Source organism: Planococcus citri, chromosome 3, assembly GCF_950023065.1.
Source record: "Planococcus citri chromosome 3, ihPlaCitr1.1, whole genome shotgun sequence".
In the NCBI taxonomy this organism is placed as follows: domain Eukaryota; kingdom Metazoa; phylum Arthropoda; class Insecta; order Hemiptera; family Pseudococcidae; genus Planococcus; species Planococcus citri.
Genome location: NC_088679.1, coordinates 36837855 through 36861050, shown reverse-complemented (window position 1 = coordinate 36861050; position 23196 = coordinate 36837855). Strand labels below are relative to the sequence as shown.

The following is a 23196-nucleotide window of genomic DNA, read 5'->3' as shown; positions in this document are numbered from 1 at the left end:
TGACAAAAATTGACCATATTTGATCAAAGTTGGGAAAAACTGACCAAGGATGTTATTTGGGGGGGGGGGAGGTGGAGATGAATGCTCACAATTTGTATGCATTGATGATTTCTTACAAAAATAAACATAAATGACTTTCAGAGAAATTTTGATGAGAACAAATCCGAATTTTCTTGTTGTCAACCTTTTAACAAATTAATTTTCAAAATCAGAAGCGATGAGCACAAATTGGATTTCGTCCCCTCTATGTGTCCTCCCCTTCCTCTTAAGTGCACAATTTTCCACTATTTTTCACGATTGCTTCAATATTTTGAGGAGAGAGGGGGACACTCGGAAAAAAACATAAAACAGCGAGTTAGATTTTTGAAGAGAAATTACGAATTATTTTTCCCTAATAGGTAGGTGAAGAATTGAGAAAATAAATTTCGTGTGAAATGCATAATAACAAATTTTGAATTTATTTTTCTGCTACGCTGACTGACTTGCATCAAATGCCACCCTGTGGTGGTTCGAAGTCATGTTATTTGGGTGGTGAGGGACGTGAGGGTGGAGTGGGGTGGATTGTGATGTTTTGCCAACACAAAAATTCAATTTCATTTTTTTCAAATAATTTGGGAGTATTTTTTGGATTTTTTAGCTCAATTTTTTTATTCTTAAAATTTTTGAAACTATGAACAAAATTGTATTTTATGTAAAATTAATAATTCTAGAAAAACGAGGCCAAATTCTTTGGATTTACGATTCAAAATGCTGATCATCATCTTTGATGTGAGAAGTTGTTTTTTTTAACTCTTGCAGTTTTCAAAGATTTATGGGTTCTGAAAATTTCAATTTTGAAGAAAAAAGCGAATTGAATTGAGCAAAACGAGGCCCTTAAATTCATTATTTATCACTAGATATTTTGTAAAACAACTTCATTTTCAAATTTGATGTAAGAAGTCACTTTTTCTATTTTTGACATTTTTAAAAGTTGAAATAAAATAGCCTGAGTAAGTACAAGTAGGTACCTATATAGCAAAGGCGAAAGCACTTGAAAAAAAAATAATATTAATTTTGTGACCAGATCAACGATTGCGGTCTAGTTACTCATTTTGCCGACAAATCCGAATCTTCAAAATGTTGTCCAGGAAGGGTGTTGTATTCTCCCATCTTTTCCCTCACTTCTAAAGCTTTCAAATCGTCATCGAAGAGCTAACCGATGTCTGTTTTGTATCTAATCCCTACCTATAACTTTATTTATATGAGTCGATACAGCACCCATGTCATGTATCGTAAGAGTTTCGTGCATTCAAGTTGGCTAAAAGTTTTAAAAAGAATTAATTTCGTAATAAAACGCAATTTAAGACGCCTATGCGTATTGACCCCCCCCCCCCCTCCTCCCATTCTGTTCAACTTACCCACGAATAGCAGACTTTTTCAAGGAATTCCACCACACACGTTACAATACAATTTTATAAAATATAATAATAATATCGAAATAGAATTTCGACGTTTTTTTTTTCTCAAGTATATAATTTTTCTCTCGTCACTCCCTTGTCCTATGCAGCCGTGTAGAATTATAGCCTACGTATATAGAACAATTTAGCGACTGTTCGATATTACGTACCTACACGATAATATTATTTTCGAAAGTAATTTATTCTACGCGTATAATTCCCTTCTGCGCGAACTTCCTCCTCCTTCCAACACCTGTTCGCGCGCGGTTCGAAAAATACAAATTTCTTAAATATTTCAATTTTTTCCTACCAAAATATCTATAGAAAGCGTCTACGAACGCGATTGGTTGATGGGTAAAAGGCGCATAACGCGGCTCGGCAATTGAAATATTTCATCGGTGTTTTACGAAAGTTGATAAAAACTTGACATTCTGGTTTAGACGTTTTCGACATTTCAACCATTAAGCCGGAGCGTAGTATAGTGAGCGTGTAAGCGAGCGAGGCGATGGTGTGGATGGCGTGGCGCTGTGCTGAGTGATTTCCCAGAATGAAATACGTTTTCATCGTAGGATCAGCGAAAAATACACCGCGTAAAATTTAATTCGAATAAACGAGGGTGGAAATTTATTCGAAAGCATCGAAAATCAAATGTCGAAAAGATTAGAGCTTTTGTAAATTTTAATAAATAATGAATTACTTTGTGTTGGCTGCGTTGGGAAAAAAAACCAAAGTAAAGCAATACCGTGGAACATTGTTATTGTGTAGTATTTTGTAACGCCAAGAAATGAGCATAGAAATATAATACGAACAGTACGATGAGGAGGAGTAATCGTTTAATCCTGATTTCCATCATATTTTTTGAATAGAAACGTCGTTTTAATCCAGTTTTTCGAAGCTTTACCATTTTCCAACATCGATACCTTTTGTATTAGCGTTTAATCTGAAAGATTTATGTTTTACGTCGAGTTATTAAAAGAAGGAAAAAAAATAGCTGAGGAACGAAATTATTTAAAAGTTGCCTCTGCTCGGCGGCGTTTCTCATCTGGTTATTTATTTTTCGTAAAACTAAAAATAAATAGCTCTTGGGATGACTTTTTAGTCGATGAAAATTCGTAGGCTGCGAGACAAATCGGATAGACAGACGGAGCACGATTCGATGAGGTCGATGAATTGAAGTCTCATTTCGAAAACGCTCTCTTATCATACCTACACTTGTTTAAAATAGGTACCTATCCGCAAAAAATCTTTGGCAAAGAATTCTAACCCCCCGCCCTCCCTCCAAGGAAAGTTATTACAATTATGAAAATAGAGGTTGGAAATGAAAAATTATTTTCAATAAAATTAATAATAATAGTATCAAAATTTATTGATATAAATAGAGTAAATCCCCGCCATTCAATACATTACTGCATAATTTAAGTATGAATGTACATTTTGAAAATGTGGTTCAGTTAAAAAACAATTGTAAAAATGATGCATTAAGTAACTGTCAATGGAGATAAGATATTTTAGAGATGAAAAATTATTGAAAAAAATAATGATAATTAAAGTAACAAAATTTAATGATATACAGATAGAGTAAATCCCCGCCATTCAAAATATTACTCAATGATTTGAGTATGAATCAAGATTTTGAAAATGAAGTTTGAAGAAAATGAAATATTTTATATAATTTGACTGAGAAATGTATATGATTGAAAATGGTAATGCTTTAAGAAATTTGCAGTAATTCTCTTGGCAAAAAAAAGGGCGGACAAAACCACAAATTTCTTAAATTATAATTCATAATGAAAGGGAAGCAATTTATTATGATGAGTAAAAAAAATTTAGAAAAAGGTTTTGTCCGCCCTTTTTTTTGCCAAGAGAATTACTGCAAATTTCTTAAAGCATTACCATTTTCAATCATATACATTTCTCAGTCAAATTATATAAAATATTTCATTTTCTTCAAACTTCATTTTCAAAATCTTGATTCATACTCAAATCATTGAGTAATATTTTGAATGGCGGGGATTTACTCTATCTGTATATCATTAAATTTTGTTACTTTAATTATCATTATTTTTTTCAATAATTTTTCATCTCTAAAATATCTTATCTCCATTGACAGTTACTTAATGCATCATTTTTACAATTGTTTTTTAACTGAACCACATTTTCAAAATGTACATTCATACTTAAATTATGCAGTAATGTATTGAATGGCGGGGATTTACTCTATTTATATCAATAAATTTTGATACTATTATTATTAATTTTATTGAAAATAATTTTTCATTTCCAACCTCTATTTTCATAATTGTAATAACTTTCCTTGGAGGGAGGGCGGGGGGTTAGAATTCTTTGCCAAAGATTTTTTGCGGATATCAGATAATTTTTTTAATGCATCTGATAACCCAATTCTCAAATTCACATTACCTACACATTCATATTCCTATATTTTGTTTTATAGTTTCTCAAATTCACATTACCTACTCTCTAAATTTAAAGCAGTCAAATTTCACTGCTTAGCAGTCACGACATTTTGCCTTTTTAAAAGCAGTGGTTTTTTACTGCAAAACAGTGAAAATCTACTGAATTAGTCAGTAAAAAATCATTTTGACTGACCAATTCAGTAGATTTTCTACTGTTTTGCAGTAAAAAACCACTGCTTTTAAAAAGGCAAAATGTCGTGACTGCTAAGCAGTGAAATTTGACTGTTTCAAATTTAGAGAGTACTGATTCATATTTCTATATTTTGTTATATATATATGGAACTGGTTTTAGGATAAAGGCCCTTGTGTTGATATTTAGATTTTTTCAGAATAGAGAAAAGTAAACATTGAAGTGCTTCAATTTTTTCTATTTTATTTTATTTTTTTTTTGATTTAAGGGGGCAGTTTTATCTTATTCATAGGTTGAATGAGAAATTTTTACAAAAGGAGGAGTCCCGATAAGGCCGGTTTTTTGGGCCCGGACAGTTATCGACTCAACCACTCTTAAAATGTTGTAATAAATGTCCCAAATACGAATCCGTGGTCAGTTAACCCAAAATGACAATTTTTTTGGGCTCCAGGGGTTCCCAAAGTTGTGAATAAGAAAAGAACTTTGGGAACCACTGACAATCAATTTCAAAAACTTTTATAGCGTAAAATATCTTTTTGAACCCTATAAACGTTATGCGAGGTGATTTTTTTATTTTCGACCCTCGGGAGCAGAAATTGGGGGGGTTTTGATTTTTGGAAAATTTTGGAACCACCATTTTGAACCTACCCCTTTGAACCCCGCTAAAAAGCTTTTTACAGTTTATTAGTATCTGAAAGACCTCCATCCTACCAAATTTTGAGCTCAATAAAATTTTCCGCTGATACTCAAAAATCCAATTTTCCAATTTTTCGTAATTTCGATATTTTGGGAACCCCTGGAAAGCTAGAAACCGGCGATTTGCGCCAAACGTAACGTTTTGAGGTAGGTATACAATCAACTATCCAGATGAAAAAGTTTAATTAGGCTCGGCCGCTCGGCTCCCTGCATATTCGTAATTTTGAACCCTTTTTTTGGAGCCCCCCACTTTAGGCACCCCTAAAAAAGGCGTTTATGCATATTTTTTCAAATAAATTGGAGCTTTCCAAATCCATTTTCGTGAAATTTTGTGGGAAAAGTCGGATAATCGATTTTTTGATTTTTTTCAATCCAATGGACACTTTTCGGCGTATTTTTGTTAACTACTTTACGGTTAAATTTCACTTTCTGATTCATCTCAATAAAATGAACAAATTTAACAAAGAACAAAAAAAATAATAAGTAACATTTGACAACTGACTAGACTAAAAAAACAATAAGTGATTTGAACCCACCTGAAGTCGTCTTCAGAGGGTGTTAAAATTGGAGTGTATAGAGTAACAGAAACACATACGAATTCCGATGAAAAAAAATCTCCCAACAAAATCATGTCTGCCAAACTTGAGATAATAAAATTACAAATAATTCACTTTCTACTTTTAATTAAATGCCTAGCAAGAGGGAAACTTCAATAAATAATATAGAGATATTTTGATTGCAAATAAATCAACACTGATTTCATACAAAATATATTCTTTAGACAAGGCTACAGGGAAAACTATAAGTTGTAGAGAGCTGAAATTTTAAATATAGGTACCTTGAACATAGGACTAGTGCCTTTTGTTATTTTCGGGAAATTTTAAACATTTTTAGGGGGTCAAAAACGAGAAAAAAGAGTGAAAATTGAGAATTTTAAAATTCTGGCGACGTTAGTGTCTTCATTGAGATGATTCATAACAGTATTCAAAATTTCATCAAAATCCGTTCATTAGTCTTACTATAAAATCGCTTACTAAAAATTCTACAATAAATTTAGGGTAAATGCAAAATGTGATTTCGTATCTAAAAAACTATTCAAGATACAATATTGGTTTTTATGTACCTAGATAGAGCTCGTGAAAATAAGCCTAGGTACAATTTCAATGTACATTAAAACCATACCATTTACGAAATACATAATTTTTTTAATACATTTCTAAATGATTACAGAATATATAAGCATGCACGGTCGGCCGTATATCGGACAATCTCGGCCTTTTCCGCGGATTTCCATGGAAATCTCGGAACGGGAGGGCGGGGGGGCGGCACTACCGTGCCGCTCAGATCTAGATGATTTTTAATTACCTACTCGATCGACGAATTATGATTTTATTGTTTGAATACCACAGGGCAAAACTGGTCGAATGCTCAGCCAAAGACAACTACAACATCAAAGAAATATTCAAACAGTTTGTGATACTATCGCGAATATTGTTAAATACCAACGACGAATCGTCGCTGAAACGCCGTTCAAGCGCTTACGTCAGCGCTACCAGTAAAAATAGTAAAACTTGCGCCAGCTCGACGACTTTATCGGTAAACGACGAGTCTTCCCACGAAGCCTGCTCTTCGGGATCGGAAACATCGTTACGTCCCAAACCGCGAAGTCGAAGCTTAATTCGAAGGTGTAGCAGGAAAACCAAACAACAAGTTAGGGATACCGGCGAAGTAGACGACTGTATCGTTTCTTAAGAATAAATTTTTCATATCGGTGTGATAAACATGGCTTTGTATGTAATCTTTATCAGATAATATCCAGTTTTGATAATTTTTCTTTTTTTGTTTGTTCGTTTTTTTTTCTATAAGTAAATTTTTTTCGTCGTGTGATCGCTTCGTTCGTTGATATTGAAAACAAACACCGTTTTTAAAATCGTTTTACTCGATTGAATTTTTTTTTCTAACTTTAATTTATTGTTATTTCGTCAGATTTTACATATTGTCGTCAATTCGATTAAATTTCGGAACTGTTCTGCTGCGTGTGTCCCATTTATCTAAGTCGAATGTCAACGAGGGCGTAGTTTCGCATTTATGTATGTGTAGGTACTTATTTGAAACTTTTACCTACTTATAGCGTAGCAGGAGTGCGAGCTGCTTTGATGAGGAAAACAAAGGTTTTGCCGGAGGCCGGAAGTTACATAGATATTGTGTGCTTTTGGTACGATCAAATACATTCGACGAGTCATACGTATTCTGAGTTGGTGTATCGTTGAAAAATCTAAGTTACATATCCTGGTGCCATTTTTTTTCTTGTTTACATTTTTTACTTATGATGGACTAAGTATTTCTACCATCTTCTAAAATTCGCGATAAATATTGAAGAATTAGTCAAGCAGCTCATTAAATTTATCTGGAGGAAGAGGAGGCTGAGATTGAATACATTTTGATAATTTTGAGAAATTTTGATTTTTGTTGTTTTTTTTTCCTGTTTAGAATATTGATTTTCAAACAGTTTGATCACACAAACCCAATTCGAAGGAATAGGTTGATTTTGGAATTTTCCAATTGCCCTTCTTTTCATGGAATGTGTGTTGTTAGGCTACGCATCATAGGTATTCATCATTCATTATTTTTCTTTACTTCTTCAAAATTCTTGATGCAGGAAAAAAGTACCCAGTCCATTAAAAATATATCTTCGTTGCTGGTCCTCTTTTTAAAGGAATAAGAAATCGTAAATGAGAAAAATGAAACAAGTCTGCGCTATTTTATACGGAATGAAAATATTGAGTACCCCTGACTAAGGTGAAAATTCGTTTCCGATGAACAAGAAGGGTTTAAAGATCCACTACTTTTCTTTTTCAATTCATAAGTAATTTCGTTCCTTTTATTTCAAAGAATTGAAAAATACCTACCTGCTCATAAAAATGATATTTCTGATGCCTTACTATAAAAAAAAAAAAAAAGGAGTGAAAAATCGTTCAAAATATTTCTGACGAATGAAAATGTTTACATTAGGCCCAGCTTTATAAAAATTTCTTAATTTATTTTTTTTTAATAAAATACCTATTAAATACAAATTTTCTGGTCAATATTGTATATAGGCACCCACTCACTCATTTAAGTAAAATGCTCCAATTTTGAAACTCCATTTTGTGCTACATGTTTCGTACTCTACCAGAGGCAGCCTTTTTAGCTTTTCTGGGTCGAGAAATTTAACAAAAGATATTCTCACGAGGACTTCGTTCCACCCTAAATTGTCTATTTCGGAAATGGAAAATAAATAGTGTATTTTTCACGCCGTTTAAAAGCGCAGAAATAAAGAAAACAGAATATTTAATGCTGACGATCTGGAGAAAAATAATTCCAAGTTGCTGTTATACCTATACGAGCCGTCATAAATTACTAATTTCCATTTCGCTGTACACATAAATGATTAATTACTATTTCATTACCTCGCGCTTACTTGCTTTTGATACTACAAACGATATTTGAAATGGGTGTAAGCCGAGATAACACCATTAAAAGTCAATATTCAAATTGAACCTCGTATAGTTTCCACACTTGCATTTTGGTAAATTTCACACGAGTGAGAGAAATACATACCAGCCTAGGTATAGGTACTTAGGTACCTCTACCTAGCTACGTAAAATCCTCTTTTGTAACTATAAGTATTTAATTTCGAATTTTTAAATCGAATTTTTTTCTCGAGTATACGTATAACGTAGAATTTTAAACGCTCGTTTGCAAACGATTAAATATGTAGCCTATTTATTTTCCCCCTTCGTTAATATATGCATCAAACGAAGCATATACATATAGTACGTGGTGTGGTATTAACTACTCGAACAAGTGTTTAAATAAGTAATCAAATGATGCGTGTTGATATGAAACATTCAGCCAACATTTCGGATCAATATTGCAGAGAAAAGCTCCCTTAGGAATTCCTTTTGTTTTCATTTTCTTTGACGATCGATGGTATGAGGATTCGTTTAGAAATCGTCTTTACTGCTGTGTCTATTTGTACTTAAGTTCGCTGTCTTTCTCAGAATAAGTTCCGTGTGCTTATTTGCCGAAATAAGGAAATTTTCGATTCATGATATGGTAATAGTGGAGAAAAAGTACATCAATATTTTGTCATGTCAACTCGTTCAACATAATATATCGATATAGTAGGTGTCCTTTTTAATATCAATGTTTAAAAATATTTGGTGCCCTGAGCAACGTTTTTGTGCAGAAAAAAAAAGTTTATAACTTTGAAAATAGTTGATTCAGTGTTACCAATTTTTTTTTATTCTTTTACGATGAAACACCAAGTTGTCTGGCTGCCTAGTACGCCTCCTCTTTTAAATCAACAACTAAATTAAAATTGAAATTCCTGCAAGGAATGAAATGATAACACCGACGCGACAAAACACATTATCGTATGACTCGCTCGATAGAGGTTTTTTTTCAGTTTTTAATTCATTTAATTGTACAATGTACATACGCAGCAGTAGAACAGTGTCCTCTTTTTTGTCGAGAGTAATTTTAAATATTAGATATGCTAGTCATTTTTATGATAATTGTATACGTAAAGATGTTGATTTGTTATCACTGTAAATAGTAAAAACGTGGATAAGTGTTTCATCAATTTAAATATTACCTAATCTTCATTAAAATATATCAGCGGTCGATGAACGTTATCATTTTGGGAGATAAATTTATCAATGTAATGGTTTTAGCGTTGGCTATTTTTAATCCATTATTTTTGTACGAATGTTAAAATGAAGTAAAATAGATGATTTATCTAGTTTTTTGAAAAATAGAAGTGAGTAAATGACAAATTTTTAGGTAGGTGTTTGTGCATTCGATCAATGAAATAAATAAAACATTCAAGGTTGAACCTGCTTATTTTTTTTTACAAGCCAAAATTTTATGGGGAAAAAACAACATTTCACCAAATGAATTTCTAAAAGAATGAAATTCGGTGAGTAGTACCCAATTTTTGATTCCTCAAATCGATTGGGAACACGATCTCGAATCATTTTGAGCAGTTCTGGAGCTTTCAGTAGATGTTTCAAGGTTGGAATTTTCACAAGATTTTACTCAATGAAGTTGGGTACCTAAAATTTACATTACACCTTAATTTCAACGTGCCAAGTCGACTGGAGGTGAAAATTGGAATTTCCAAAAAAGTTCCTACTTCCTAGAGGCTTCAAAATGGTCAAAAACTATTTTCAGTCAAATCGACAAGTCAAGTGTTTTACTAACAAGTAGAGAATCACGTTTATACGTGCTAAAGTTGATTATTGATGGTTTTTATGACACTTTTTGAACTTCATTCGGTAGACATTTTACTTTTGAAAATCTGCTGGGGCCTCCAGAACTATTCCAAACGGTTCGAAAACATTTCCAAACGATTTGCGGAGTCCAAAATAGGGTTAATACCAATTTTCAGCTTTCCTGCTCAATGTGGTAAAATTTTGATTTTTCCCATTTTTGACCCTTTGGTTTTCAAAAAATTGTCAAAAATTTAAAAATGCATTTCAGCCCCTTAAATTTCGGTTGATGCATTTTTTCATACACTCTCAATTTAACTCTACCTGGTTCAAAAAATGTTCTGCCAGGAGAGGATCCCTCCCTTGTAAGAAAATGAAAAGCTCCTGATGGGGACATTCGGACCCTCTAAGAGGAGGCACAACATTTTTTCGATCTATCGCCTGCCCAACCTGTTTTGAGGCAAATGACCCAGTTCCAAATGAAAGTTTGTGAGATTCTGCGTCGACATGTGCTATTGCTGTCAAATTCGAAGACCACTTTTAGGGTATACTGAGCGATTAAAAATTTTCAATTCGCTTTTTTTTGGGCAAAATGTTTTGAAAATTGTTTCTTTTCAAATATTCCGCTTTATTTAAACCAAATCATCAAAAGATTTCATCTTTGAAAGTGGGCAAACATTTTGTAACGCAATAGTGCCAACTTTATTGGTCATGATTGACAATTTCAAAAGATCGAGAAAAATTTCTAAACACTTTCAAAATTTTTTCGATTTCTTGAAGTTGGCCATAAAGATCAAAAAATTGGCACCACTGGGTTCCAAAATATTTCTCCAATTTCGGGAATGATATCTTTCAATATTTTAGCATAATTAATGCGGAATATTTAGCGAGGAAAAACTTTTCAAAATACGAATTTGCCCAAAAATAGGCGATTTATAAATTTTTAACCCCTCAGTAGAACCCTGAAAGTGGCCTTGGATTTTGAGGTTAATAGCATAGATCAACGTAGAATCTGAAATACTTTCTTTTGAGACAGAACCATTTTTCCCAAAACAGATTAGACAGGCATTGAAGCGAAATTTTTGAGGGCCCGTACGTCTCGTTCAGGGACACCTCCGAAGCTGAATTTTTTCTTTGATTGAAGATCTTTGCTGAATTTGGTCAAAATCTGTCGACTTTTTTCTTCGAGATCCATACCTACTCACGTCATATATGTATTTTTTTGCTTTTCATTTTTTCTTTCGGTTTGGAAAATTCGACCAAACATGATTAAGTATTCAGCCTCGAATCGAAATGTTCATAAACCATGCGAAACAATAATTACTCAATTTTCGCGATCGATGAATTCGATGTGATAACTATCGCTGATTACAACTTATGTCGCTTTTCTTATCGCCGAACTATTTGTCAATACATCGATAATTATTATTCTCCATTTTATGCATTACTCTCTATATAATTTAATATTCAGATTAGGCTTATGTATAGGCAAAGGCAAATATCGAAAAGTTTTGCAACACCTGGCATGACGAGCATTAAAACTCATAACTACCTACTTCATTTTATCGATTCCAATTACCTACCCAGTTACGTTGAAATTACCCATATTCTCACTTCAAAACCATTAACGATTTCGACCTCGAGCTTAAAAATTATTACATTTTTTTCTCCTTTTAACGAAAAAATTATCGACCTATAAGATAAATTTATCGAACAAAATTTCAAATCGAAACTCGACCTTAGCACATAAGTGGCGTATTTTATACGATACCAAAGTTGAGAAGCAGTATTACAAAAAAAAACGACCATTATAAGTGACTCCAATTGTACATAATAATTTTTTAATAATATTTGATAATTATTTTGGTATAAAGAGAAATTTTTAATGTACGCTTATTCATTTTACCGCACAATTGGCTCAATGAATAAGAAATCTTAGAAAGAGTTTTCTACGAGCCCCAGAAAACATCTTTCTTGAATAGATTTCTACATGAATTTTTTTTTTCATTTTTTTTTTAAAGACAATATACCTAAGTATTATTTAATTTAGCTTTTTATTTATTTCATCATTTGTATAATATGTTTATCTATGTGTAGAAATAATGAGTAAATAAAATTAGGTGTTTTCTTCTGTAATTTCTAAGTTCTTCGAATGTAATAAAAATTGTCCATGAAATAGTGAAACATATCAAGTATTTTGGTTTTCGAATTCTATCACGAATGCTGACCGAATCAAAATTCGCGTTTTTTAAAAGTGAGATTTTTTAAAAAGAAATTTTACATTAGTGCGAATAAATGAATAATGTACACATATCAGTTATTCTACACTGCAATAATTTGCATATTATTGTGTTATGGATTTTGATAAGTTGAAAAAAAATCGGTTTACTGATTCTTCTTAAGTGGTGTATTTCAATCCAAACGATGATGGTATTTTTTTTTTTTTTCGTACGATTGAACGAGATAGATTCTGATGTGAAAATAACTCTTTAAGAGAGTGTAAGTAAACTCGTATCGTATTGCATATATATTTTTAGCTAACTTTGCACCTCGTTTCAAGTGTTACTATTAGGAAATTCATTTTGTTCGTCTATACGTAAGCAAGAGCCATTATTGCATAAATGTACCTTACGCGTGGAGAATAATTGAATTAGCATTTTGTTGCGACGCGACGTCATTTCATTATATGCATTTCACATACAACAAAAAGCATTTTACATTTCTCACTTTTATTGGTAATCTCGTTTATGAAACGTAAGTATGTAAATTCTTAAATTAAATGTTTCACTATGCGTAGGTGAGTTAAAATAGTTATAACGTCGAATGTAAGAAGCGATAATACAATTTTAAAATCCGAGCTAATGTAACGATACTGGTGCAAGTCCAATGCACACTCTTCTGAATGTTTTTAGAAAATTTCAATTAACACAAATTTAATTATTTCCTGGAACTTGAATTAGCGTAGATACCTACTCAAGTCATCTCATCGTACCACGAATAAGTAAATTTACCCACCTACCTAAACGTCAAAAAGCAAAAACAAAAAATACAAGTGGGATTTCAAACTATATTTGTGAAACTATCGAGGACAAAGTTACCTACCTACTCATTGTTGTGGGGGAAATCAAGGCAGAAATGATCCCTTAAGTAACGTAAAAAAAATAACTTGAAAGATAAACGTTATATTATTTTGTATGCTGAAATAATATTCGAATGAAAAATCGAACTCTTGGGTCTTGTGCAGCAAACTAAATGCTCATCGTTAAAAAAAATTCCTCGCTTAGTCGAAGTTTCTTTGCTTTCAGAATCGAACCACGTTGGAAAATTTGATATTCACGTTGTAATAACTTTTACACTTATACATTACGAAACCCAATTGGTCTCATCTTTCCCGTCTCTCTCTCTCTCTCTTCTCCTGCTTAATAAATCGTTTTATAGGTGTATATACCTATTCTTATTCTTTTTGTTGTTTTAGTTTTGAAAATTTTAAACATCTCATTCGAGATTAGATTTACCCTCGTTATTGTTGTTTTTTTTTAGTGCATCTGTTTTTTGTATAATTTGTTACGGATGCATTTTAAAAGAAATACTCGAGTGTATTCATTTATTCGGAATATGAAATCGGTCAGAATTCAAGGATGTATTTTACGTAGGTATTAGATTTATTTCCTAATGTACTATTTTAGAGATAGGTAGAGGTACTCTACCTTGTGGAACAATTTATATTTACATGATTGTTTAATGATGTCAAGTTTTGTTTATACCTACGTACGAATAATTCTAACACTGAATGATGTTAATGTACGATGAAATATTCAATGCATTGTATATTTCTGACATTGGTTTGTAAATGTAATAAAAATAATTAATTCGAATTTTTTTCTACATTATTGTTCGTTTTAAAACGTCTGACTGACGAATAATTATAAATTTATGGAAATGTAGGTTGTTGCTGCGGTGGCCTTTTGTATAATTTTCAGGTGATTGGTCTGATTTTTGTGTCATTATCTGTGGTAAGTATCTAAATGTTAGTGAGTGAGTGTAGGTAGGTACTGGGTAGCTAGCTATTATTGGATCACAAAAAGTCTACTGATTTTGACCAAACTCAACAGTCTTTCGATTCAAATTGAAAGTTATTCAGAAAATATTTAGCTCCTAAGGTGCCCCTTGAGAGGAGATATGGGTCTTCAAAGAAATGGAATTTTTGAAAAAATCGTGGTTTTTCGCTTATGTCTAACCCAACCTGTTTTGGAAAAAATTTCCCAGTCCCAAATGAAAGCGTTTGAGATTCTGCGTCGATCTATTCTATTGCCCTCAAAATCCAAGACCACTTTAAGGGTTCTAATGAGCGGTTGAAAATTTGCAAAACGCTTATTGGATAAATAAAATTCGTAGGTACTTATGTTGAACATTTTAATTTTTTTCTTCGAAATATTTCGCATTAATTATGCCAAAATATTGAAAGATATCATTCCTGAAACTGGAGAAATATTTTGAAGTCCAGTGAAACCAATTTTTTGGTCATTATTGCCAATTTCAAAAAAATCAAAAAAAAATCATAAGTCATTTTGGCTATTTCTCTCGATTTTTTGACGTTGAAAATTATCACGATAAAGTTGGCACCACCGTATCATGAATGAATTCTTTCAATATTTTAGCATAATTGATGCAAAATATTTGCGGAGAAAAAATGTTCAAAATTCAACTATATTTTAAAATGAGTGATTTGTTCAAAACCGCTCAGTAGAACCCTAAAAGTGGTCTTGGATTTTGTCGGCAACAGCATAGGTCGACACAGCATCTCAAATACTTTCATTTCAGACTGGACAATTTTTTCCAAGACAGTTTAGGTAGAGGGGTGGAGCGAAAAACCACGTTTTTTTCGAAAACGGCTTCTCTTTGAGTGCTCATATCTCCCTTTCAGAGGCACCTCTAGGTCCGAAATTTTTTTGGGGTTACTTTCAACTCAAAGTAAAGGTCTTGGAAGAATTTGGTCGGAATCCTCCGAAATTTGTTTGAGGTGAGATCCATCTTAGTATACAAGTAATTACAATTAGTTCTTAAAGAGAACTGAGAAGTAAGCCCAACCAGCACAAACATTTTTGAATCGAACATAAAGGAATCGATAGAGAACTACAAACTACGTCATCAATCAGCCAAAATTTCCGGTTCTGAAATTAATTTTTCGATTTGTTGCAAATTTTTAAAAATTCTTTGGGTCAAAATGAAAAAAATCAATATTTTACCAAATTAACTTAGAAAGCTGAAATTTGGTTTATACGGCATTTCCGACCTCCCGAGTCGATTGGTGATAATTTCCAACCGTTCTGGCATCTCTAGCAGTTATCACTTTTTTATTTTCAAAAATCATCACTGGAAAAAATGAATTTGGAACCGACACAAGAAGATTTTGAAAATAATATGTACGTCTAAATTTTTAATCTAAGAAGTTCATTTCTAAGGGCAAAATAGATTTCTCATATCGAACATGATTGATCATATAAGATCGAAAATGTTTGATGCCAAAATTGATTTCTAATTTTAAAAGAAATTCATAATTTTGAGATCAAAAATCGAAAATGGATCAATTTCAGAGATTCGATCCCTGAATAGCTCCAGAACGGTTTGAAACTACCAGCAATGAAAATTTTGGACTTGAACTGGTACTAAAAAATTTTAAAAATATGTTCTTACATCGATCGAATTGATTATAATGATAATAAATTGGAGTTCATTGGTGCAGAAATTCATTAATTTTCTCTCGGTTTGGGTAAATACCCATTTATTTCGAAAACTGAAGAATTCGAAAATCCGCTGGTAATTCCGGAACGGTTCGAAACCAGGTCAAAAATAGTGCACAAACAAAATTTCAACTTTCTAGACCAATTCGGTAAGATTTTGATTTTCCCCATTTTTGGCCCAAAGAATTATCAAAAATTGGCAAAAAATTGAAAAATGAATTTCAACGCCTGTAATTTTGTTTGATCGTGTATTTTGAGGTCCCCTGTCGATTGCCTTCAGTCTGGTTCAATAATTTTTGTGCCGGTTAGAATGTACTGTACTAATTCTCAAAAATTTACTCTGCTGGTTCAGAAACGTTTCAATTGCCTTTTTAGGAAAGAGAAAAACTCTTGACTCCACTGGAAGCTTCAAAATGGCTTCTTCAAGTTTTAAAAATTGGTCTGAAAGGACCAGTCGTGAATTTCAGCACTTGTCGCATTGATTAGTGCTCATTTGGAAATCTCTTGATTGTTTCAGAAAATTGAAAACTCGTTGAAAATGCATGAAACACTTCTTTTTCAAAAAGTAATTTTAGTATCCATTTTGAAAGAGAGTCTTTCAATTCGAAACGAATTAGGCAAAGCTAAATCAAAAGAGTATTCAAAAATGCGTCACCAGCCAAAATTTCAGGTGCTAAAATCACTTAGAAAACTGAAATTAATTTTTTTCCATCTTTTTCTTTCAATTTTTCATGAAAAGTCAGAAAAGTCTTTGGAAAGCCAACTAAGAATAAAATGTATATATACCTACGTAAGTATGCCTACTAAATTCAATTTCAATATGATTTTTGTTCTCTTTTCCTGAAACACCAAAATAGCAATTCAAAAAATGTTTCAATTTAATGAAAAATGAAAAAATCCAAAATTTACCACATCAAATCGCCAAATTACTTCGAAACAAAATCTTCTAATATTCCTTTCCTGGATATTACTTACAAAACGAAATGAAAAATTTTGCAATTAGAATGAATTACGATGGAAAACTTCCAATTTGCTATCGTGCTTATAACATATGCACACGAATTAAAACTTGAAACGTAGGTAGTGCAACTTTAAACCAACAATACAATGTACCAATAAATTAGGCAAAAGAACGAAAATACTCGATCGTGACTACGAATAAAGTAAATATGAAAGATACACTAAACGAGCCACCAGCTACCAGCTACCAACATCCCTACGCTAGCTTGATTTGTTTCACAATTCGTTTTAATCGTTCGCATTAAACTTATCACGTTTTTTTAGCAAGTTTTAAAAAATGAAAATCTCTTTCAAGATGTTTTCCATCTGCGGTCTTCTGTGTACAATTATTACCAAGCTGGTTTTCTTGTTAAAAAAAAAAAGAAGAAAATCTGCCCAGATATAAAAAAATATTTACGGTATGCAACAGACTATATAAAACTAGTACTTACCTGACTCCGTTTCGAAAGATTATAACGATATTTCACGATTTCATGCGTAATTCCTTGGCTTTATCAAAGATTTCCACGTTCTCTATTTTTATGTACTTTGGGCCGTTGGGTTAAATCGGATAATAACTTTTATTTTGCAAACGAAACACGAATAGGCCGATGAAAATTGTGAAAAAAGGCGAGTTTACGATTTCATTTTCTACAACAGATACCTATACCTACCCACGTTGGTACAAATCGACGTTTACAAAATTTACCCCTTTTATATTCGTCTCTTTTCTTTTTATTTGACAGATGAAAAAGAGATTCCCCCTCGATTTGTTATTGAAAACTGAATACAGGGGGAAAAGGTTTACCTATACAGGATTACAGCAGGCATACGCAGAATTGTGTAAATTTTAGTAACCTTTTGGAATTTTTGTTAGTAGCGATGACAGAGGAGAAAAAATTCACCAGTTGTGGATGGTTTTAGTATTACGGTACATTTTTGATAATTTTCTGAAAATTGTGAAGTATTAAAAAATAAATTTAAATAACAATGGTTTTTAATAACATATTTCGAGTCAAATTCAAGCACATCTCAAACATCGACAAAAAAATTTCTCAAAATCTGGAATTTTAATCTCGATGAAAGTTCGAAAACGTCTCTTTGTGATTTTCTTTTCTCGAACCAAATTCAACTTAGGTACCCTAAAATTCATGAAAAAATATGTCCGCCGTTTACCAAACGACAAAATGTAAAGGTGAAATGTTTCTCTGTTTTCTTTGTTTTAATCTTATTTTATTTTTGTAGCGTTGAAGTATCACATAGGTATTACGACATTGCTACTATACTAATCAAATAAACATTCTTTATCCGATGGTTTCTTATACATCCACAGGGAAATGCGTCATATCCTTTAAAAAGATTCGCCATCGGCTTTTTTCTTCGCTATATGCTTAATGCAGCGATTATTTTTCACACCGACACACTTGTTTGGAGAGATATAGGTACGGCACAATAAACGAAATAGATACAAGAACAAATTTTCGCCCGAGGCAGGTTTTCCTATACGTCAATGGAACGGAGCAATAAAAAAGAAAACTTGTCACACGAATGAAGTTAATCTTCGTGGTACCCTAGGCATAGGTATAAGTCGTCAAAACATACGAAAATGTGGAAATCTACGAAATAAAATTCGAGTGAAGGAACTTGAAAGTGGGTATTTGAAATTATTAGCGATAATCAGACGAATTTATCAAAGTTTATGGAAAACTTTGGGGTGCAATGAATGTACATAAATGTATGAAATAATACCTATTTAATTTTATATTTAGGTCTACCTACATGGGTAGAGTTTGGCAAGTGAATGCCTAGTGGAAAGATTTGTCGATCAGAAATTTGAAGTAATAACCAAGGTTTGGGCCGAAAAAATTTTTTCTCGCAATTTATTATGAAAGGCTTCCAACTACATCATCAACCCTTTGAACCAAACTCATCAATTTTTCTATGGTTTGTAATTTTTGCAAAAAATAACGATTTCCGCCATTTTGGGAACTCCTGAATTGTCTTTTAATTTTCTGAGAATTTTTTTTTGCTTGTTACTGTCGAAATCAGATTTTTTCAATTTGGAAAAATGCACTCATCACAAGTAAAAAAAAGTCGTAGCAGTCTGCCGCTACGTAAGAGCCAAATTTTTGTGCCAGAAACATTGAGGGCTCTTGAACTACTCGCACCCTCGCTTCGCTCCTGTGCTTCGCCTGCATTTGGGGGGGACGTTGTCCCCCCGACACCCCCTTGGACTTCGCCCAATTACCTCCTGCTGATGTCTTTTTCTCGTGTTCTGCGCTTCTCTTGAGCTACTCGCACCCTCGCTTCGCTCCTGTGCTTCGCCTACCTTTGGGGGGACATTGTCCCCCCTGCACCCCCATGGGCTTTGCCCAAATTACTCCTTTCGCAATTTCTTTCTTATGTCAGCGGGGGGACTCTGTCCCCACTGCACCCCCCTTGGGCTTCGCCCAACTCCCTCCTTCCGCGATTTCTTTCTTATGTTAGCGGGGGGACTCTGTCCCCCCTGCACCCCCCTTGGGCTTCGCCCAACTCCCTCCTTCCACGATTTCTTTCTTATGTTAGCAGAGTCCCCCCTGCACCCCCCTTGGGCTTCGCCCAACTCCCTCCTTCCGCGATTTCTTTCTTATGTTAGCGGGGGGACTCTGTCCCCCCTGCACCCCCCTTGGGCTTCGCCCACTTCCCTCCTTCCGCGATTTCTTTCTTATGTTAGCGGGGGGACTCTGTCCCCCCTGCACCCCCCTTGGGCTTCGCCCAACTCCCTCCTTCCGCTGTTCCCTTCCTATATTCGCGGGGGGACTCCGTCCCCCCTGCACCCCCCTCGGGCTTCGCCCAACTCTCTTCTTCCTCCTTCAAAAAATGTGGTAACAAACCTGTCTTGACCCTGAAACAGGTCAAATGGGGGTGGAAGGTTGAAACTGGCAAAAGGCACTTCGGGTACACCCTCCAACTGTACTGTGAAAATTTGAGCCCTCTAGGTCAATTTGGTGGGGCTATAGGCTTTCCTAAACGTCAAAAAAACACGTTTGACCCTAGAAAGAGGTCAAATAAGGTTGGAAGGTTGAAACCTGCAAAAGGCACTGCCGATACATCCCCCCAATGTACTGTGAAAATTTGGACCCTCTAGGTCAATTTGGAGGGACTGTAGGTTTGGCTAAATGTCAAAATTTTCAAAAAACACGTAAAATGGATGCAAAAATCCACTTTTTTGACCCTGGAGAGGGGTTAAATGGGGTTGGAAGGTTGAAACCTGCAAAAGGCACTTCGGGTACACCCTCCCAATATACTGTGAAAATTTGGACCCTCTAGGTCAATTTGGAGGGGCTGTAGGTCTGGCTAAACGACAAAAAACACGCAAAAATCCACTTTTTTGACCCTGGAGAGGGGTCAAATGGGGTTGGAAGGTTGAAACCTGCAAAAGGCACTTCGGGTACACCCTCCCAATGTACTGTGAAAATTTGGACCCTGTAGGTTAATTTGGGGGGGCTGTAGGCTTGGCTAAATGTCAAAATTTTCAAAAAACACGTAAAATCGATGAAAAAATCCACTTTTTTGACCCTGGAGAGGGGTCAAATGGGGTTGGAAGGTTGAAACCTGCAAAAGGCACTTCGGGTACACCCTCCCAATGTACTGTGAAAATTTGGACCCTCTAGGTCAATTTGGAGGGGCTGTAGGTCTGGCTAAACGTAAAAAAACACGCAAAAATCCACTTTTTTGACCTTGGAGAGGGGTCAAATGAGGTTGGTAGGTTGAATCCTGCAAAAAGCAGTCAAGGGGCATCTTCTTATTGTATGCTGAAAATTTGGACCCCCTAGCTCAATTTTAGGGGTGAGGGGGTCAAAAAAGGGGTAAAATGTGGTTTTTCCCAACCAAAATGGGGTGGGGATGACCTAGGAAGCTGAAATTTGGATATGTTGATCACAATGGAGGTACTGACCTATGGTATGATTTTGGACCTTTTTCGTTCATTTGGGGCCTTTTTATGCCCCTCCAAAAAAATGACCTTTCTGTAATTTTCAACTTTGACCCTTGAAACTTCGGGGGTCAATTCTAGGTCCTAAATGAACCCCATTTCCCAAGTTTGACCTTATTTGATCAATTAGAACAGGTTCCAGGTCATAAAATGTAAAAATTCAAGTTTCGGTGAAACTTATATGTATATAAATAAATAAATACATATTCTAGGGGGCAATCTCGTAACCTTTTTCTAGATTAACCAGCAAACTCATAACGTTTTGGCAAACTCGTAACCTTTTTAGGACGTGACTTTGCGATGAGGTGCTATATGAATCTACAAGGTGTGGGGAGTCTACTGGCAAAGTTTGAGCAGGGACGTGAGATTGCTGTTTATACAATTTCTCATTTGACTCAATTTTCAAATGAGTGCATAGCCTAATTATTATCTACGAGGACATGAGAAAAAGGTGCTTATTGCCAAGAACCATTTTATTCATTTTTCAAGTTCTGTTTGGTGATTCTGGTGGTTGAAGGTCTCCTCTTTCACATAGCGTGGTCAAAAATCGTCTAAAATGAATTTTTGACTGCTCAATTTCAATTTAAAGTTGATTATACAGGTCCGCATTTTCGTGTTTTTCAACATTAACATTGATTTTACGAGGAAAGTATGCATCCTATGAAAAAAATGCAATGAAGGAAATTGTAGAGCATAAAATTTCCTTTCTGCTCAGAACTGGTTATTTTTTTGTAGGATGCTTTGTTCAAAATGTATTTGCGAAAAACATGGATGCATAGGACTTGAAAAAAAAAAAGCTTTCCTGAAAAATTGATGTTTCGGCAATGAGCAACTTTTCCACAGGGCCCCCAAAAATCAAGTTAACGAATATAACGCGGCCTAACATCGAGTACTATCAGGCCTATGGGGTGACGCGTCGAGCGTATGCACAGCAACGAAGTTATAGAGGGGTCTTGAGATTGCTGTTTATACAAAACGTTACGAGTTTGCCTGTATGCGGCTATATATATATATATATAAAAACTGACACACCGGGAATCGTCTAGTTTGAGCTTAAAACGTTGAGAACTATCAAAATTTTTCATCCCCGACCTTTTTATCCAAAGTTGGGCCTACCGCAATAGCCATCATTTTTTACAAAAATTTGGCTAAAAATTAAAAATTCTAAATTTCCTTGAAATTGACAATAGATGAATTTTGGCCGAGTGCTTGACCCTCCTACCAGCATAATTAATTGGAAACAGTTTCGAACCGTTTAGAATAGTTCTGGAGTCTTTTACCGAATAAAGTTGGAAATTCAACCATGTTTGAATTTTTGCTCGTCGAATGGGTTACATATTTATTTGAAATAAGGCGCCAAATGATTTAACGATTTTTTTTCAACTATATTAGTCCGGCATCGCATATGACAATAGGAGTAATTGCAACCCCCCCCCCCCCGTCGATCCTCAGGGACAGCTTTTTTTCTTAAAGGGGACATCCTAAGGAACATTTTAAAGCAAACTGGCCCAAAAAAAGTTGGCCTTACTTACAAAATGGCGACCATTTTGATTGACAGGTCAGCCGAAATCGCAGATTTTGCGTTTCAACGTAGATCGAAAGATCATGCAAAAATTTATCACCTGTCAAAATTTCAAGTGCTAAAGTGCGTTTTTCGATTTTTGGTGAATTTTTAAAAATCCAATTTAGGCCAAAAATGAGGGGAAAAATCAAAATTTTACCAAATTGACAAAGAAAGCTGAAATTTGGGATATACCCTATTTTCGACATGCCAAATCGATTGGAAACGGTTTCAACTCGTTTTGAGCAGTTCTGGAGCCTCCAGCAGATTTTTGAAACTCGAAATTCCTACAAAATTCCATCAAATTAGAGTTGTAGCTGAAATTTATTCTAAAAACTAAATTCAATACGCTACGAAACACTGCAGGTGAATTTCAAGTCGTTTTGGAGCCTCCAGCGACTTTTTGAAAATTCCTGAAGCCTCCAGCAGATTTTTGAAACTTTAAATTTTCACAAAATTTCATCAAATGGAGATGGAAAGCTGAAATATACTCTACACTCCAATTTTAACACCCTCTGAAGACGACTTCAGGTGAGTTCAAGTCATTTTAGAGCCTTCAGCGACTTTTTTGAAAATTACTGGAGCCTCCAGTAGATTTTTTAAACTTGAAATTCCCGCAACATTAATTCATCAAATGGAGTTGGCAAGCTGAAATTTACTTCGCAGACTGGTTTTGAACAGTGTTGGCAAAACGAAATTATTTCGTTTCGTAAAACGTTTAAAAAACGCAAAACGAAACGAAAACGAAATGAAAACGAAACGAAATACAGACCAAGAAAATAACGTTATGACGAAAACGAAACGTTTCAAAACTTTTCGTTTTGAAAACGGATTTTCGAGAAGCAAAACGTTTTTTTCGTTTTTTTTTTTCGTTTTACCTACTTTTTCGTTTCACCTTTTTTTCGTTTTGTTCCACATTTTTTTCGTTTTT

General features: G+C 34.2%; 1 protein-coding gene across 4 annotated transcripts in view; it reads left to right on the top strand.

The window, feature by feature from the left end:
- Window positions 1-13866, top strand: part of LOC135838348 (GTP-binding protein Di-Ras1) — a 176910-nt gene extending 163044 nt beyond the window's left edge. For all 4 annotated transcript variants that reach the window (XM_065353934.1, XM_065353935.1, XM_065353932.1 and 1 more), the window contains one exon: window positions 6146-13866. In XM_065353934.1, the coding sequence (XP_065210006.1) occupies window positions 6146-6488 (343 nt within the window). In that variant the 3' untranslated portion in view covers window positions 6489-13866. The remainder of the gene's footprint in view (window positions 1-6145) is intronic.
- Window positions 13867-23196: the final 9330 nt, after the last annotated feature.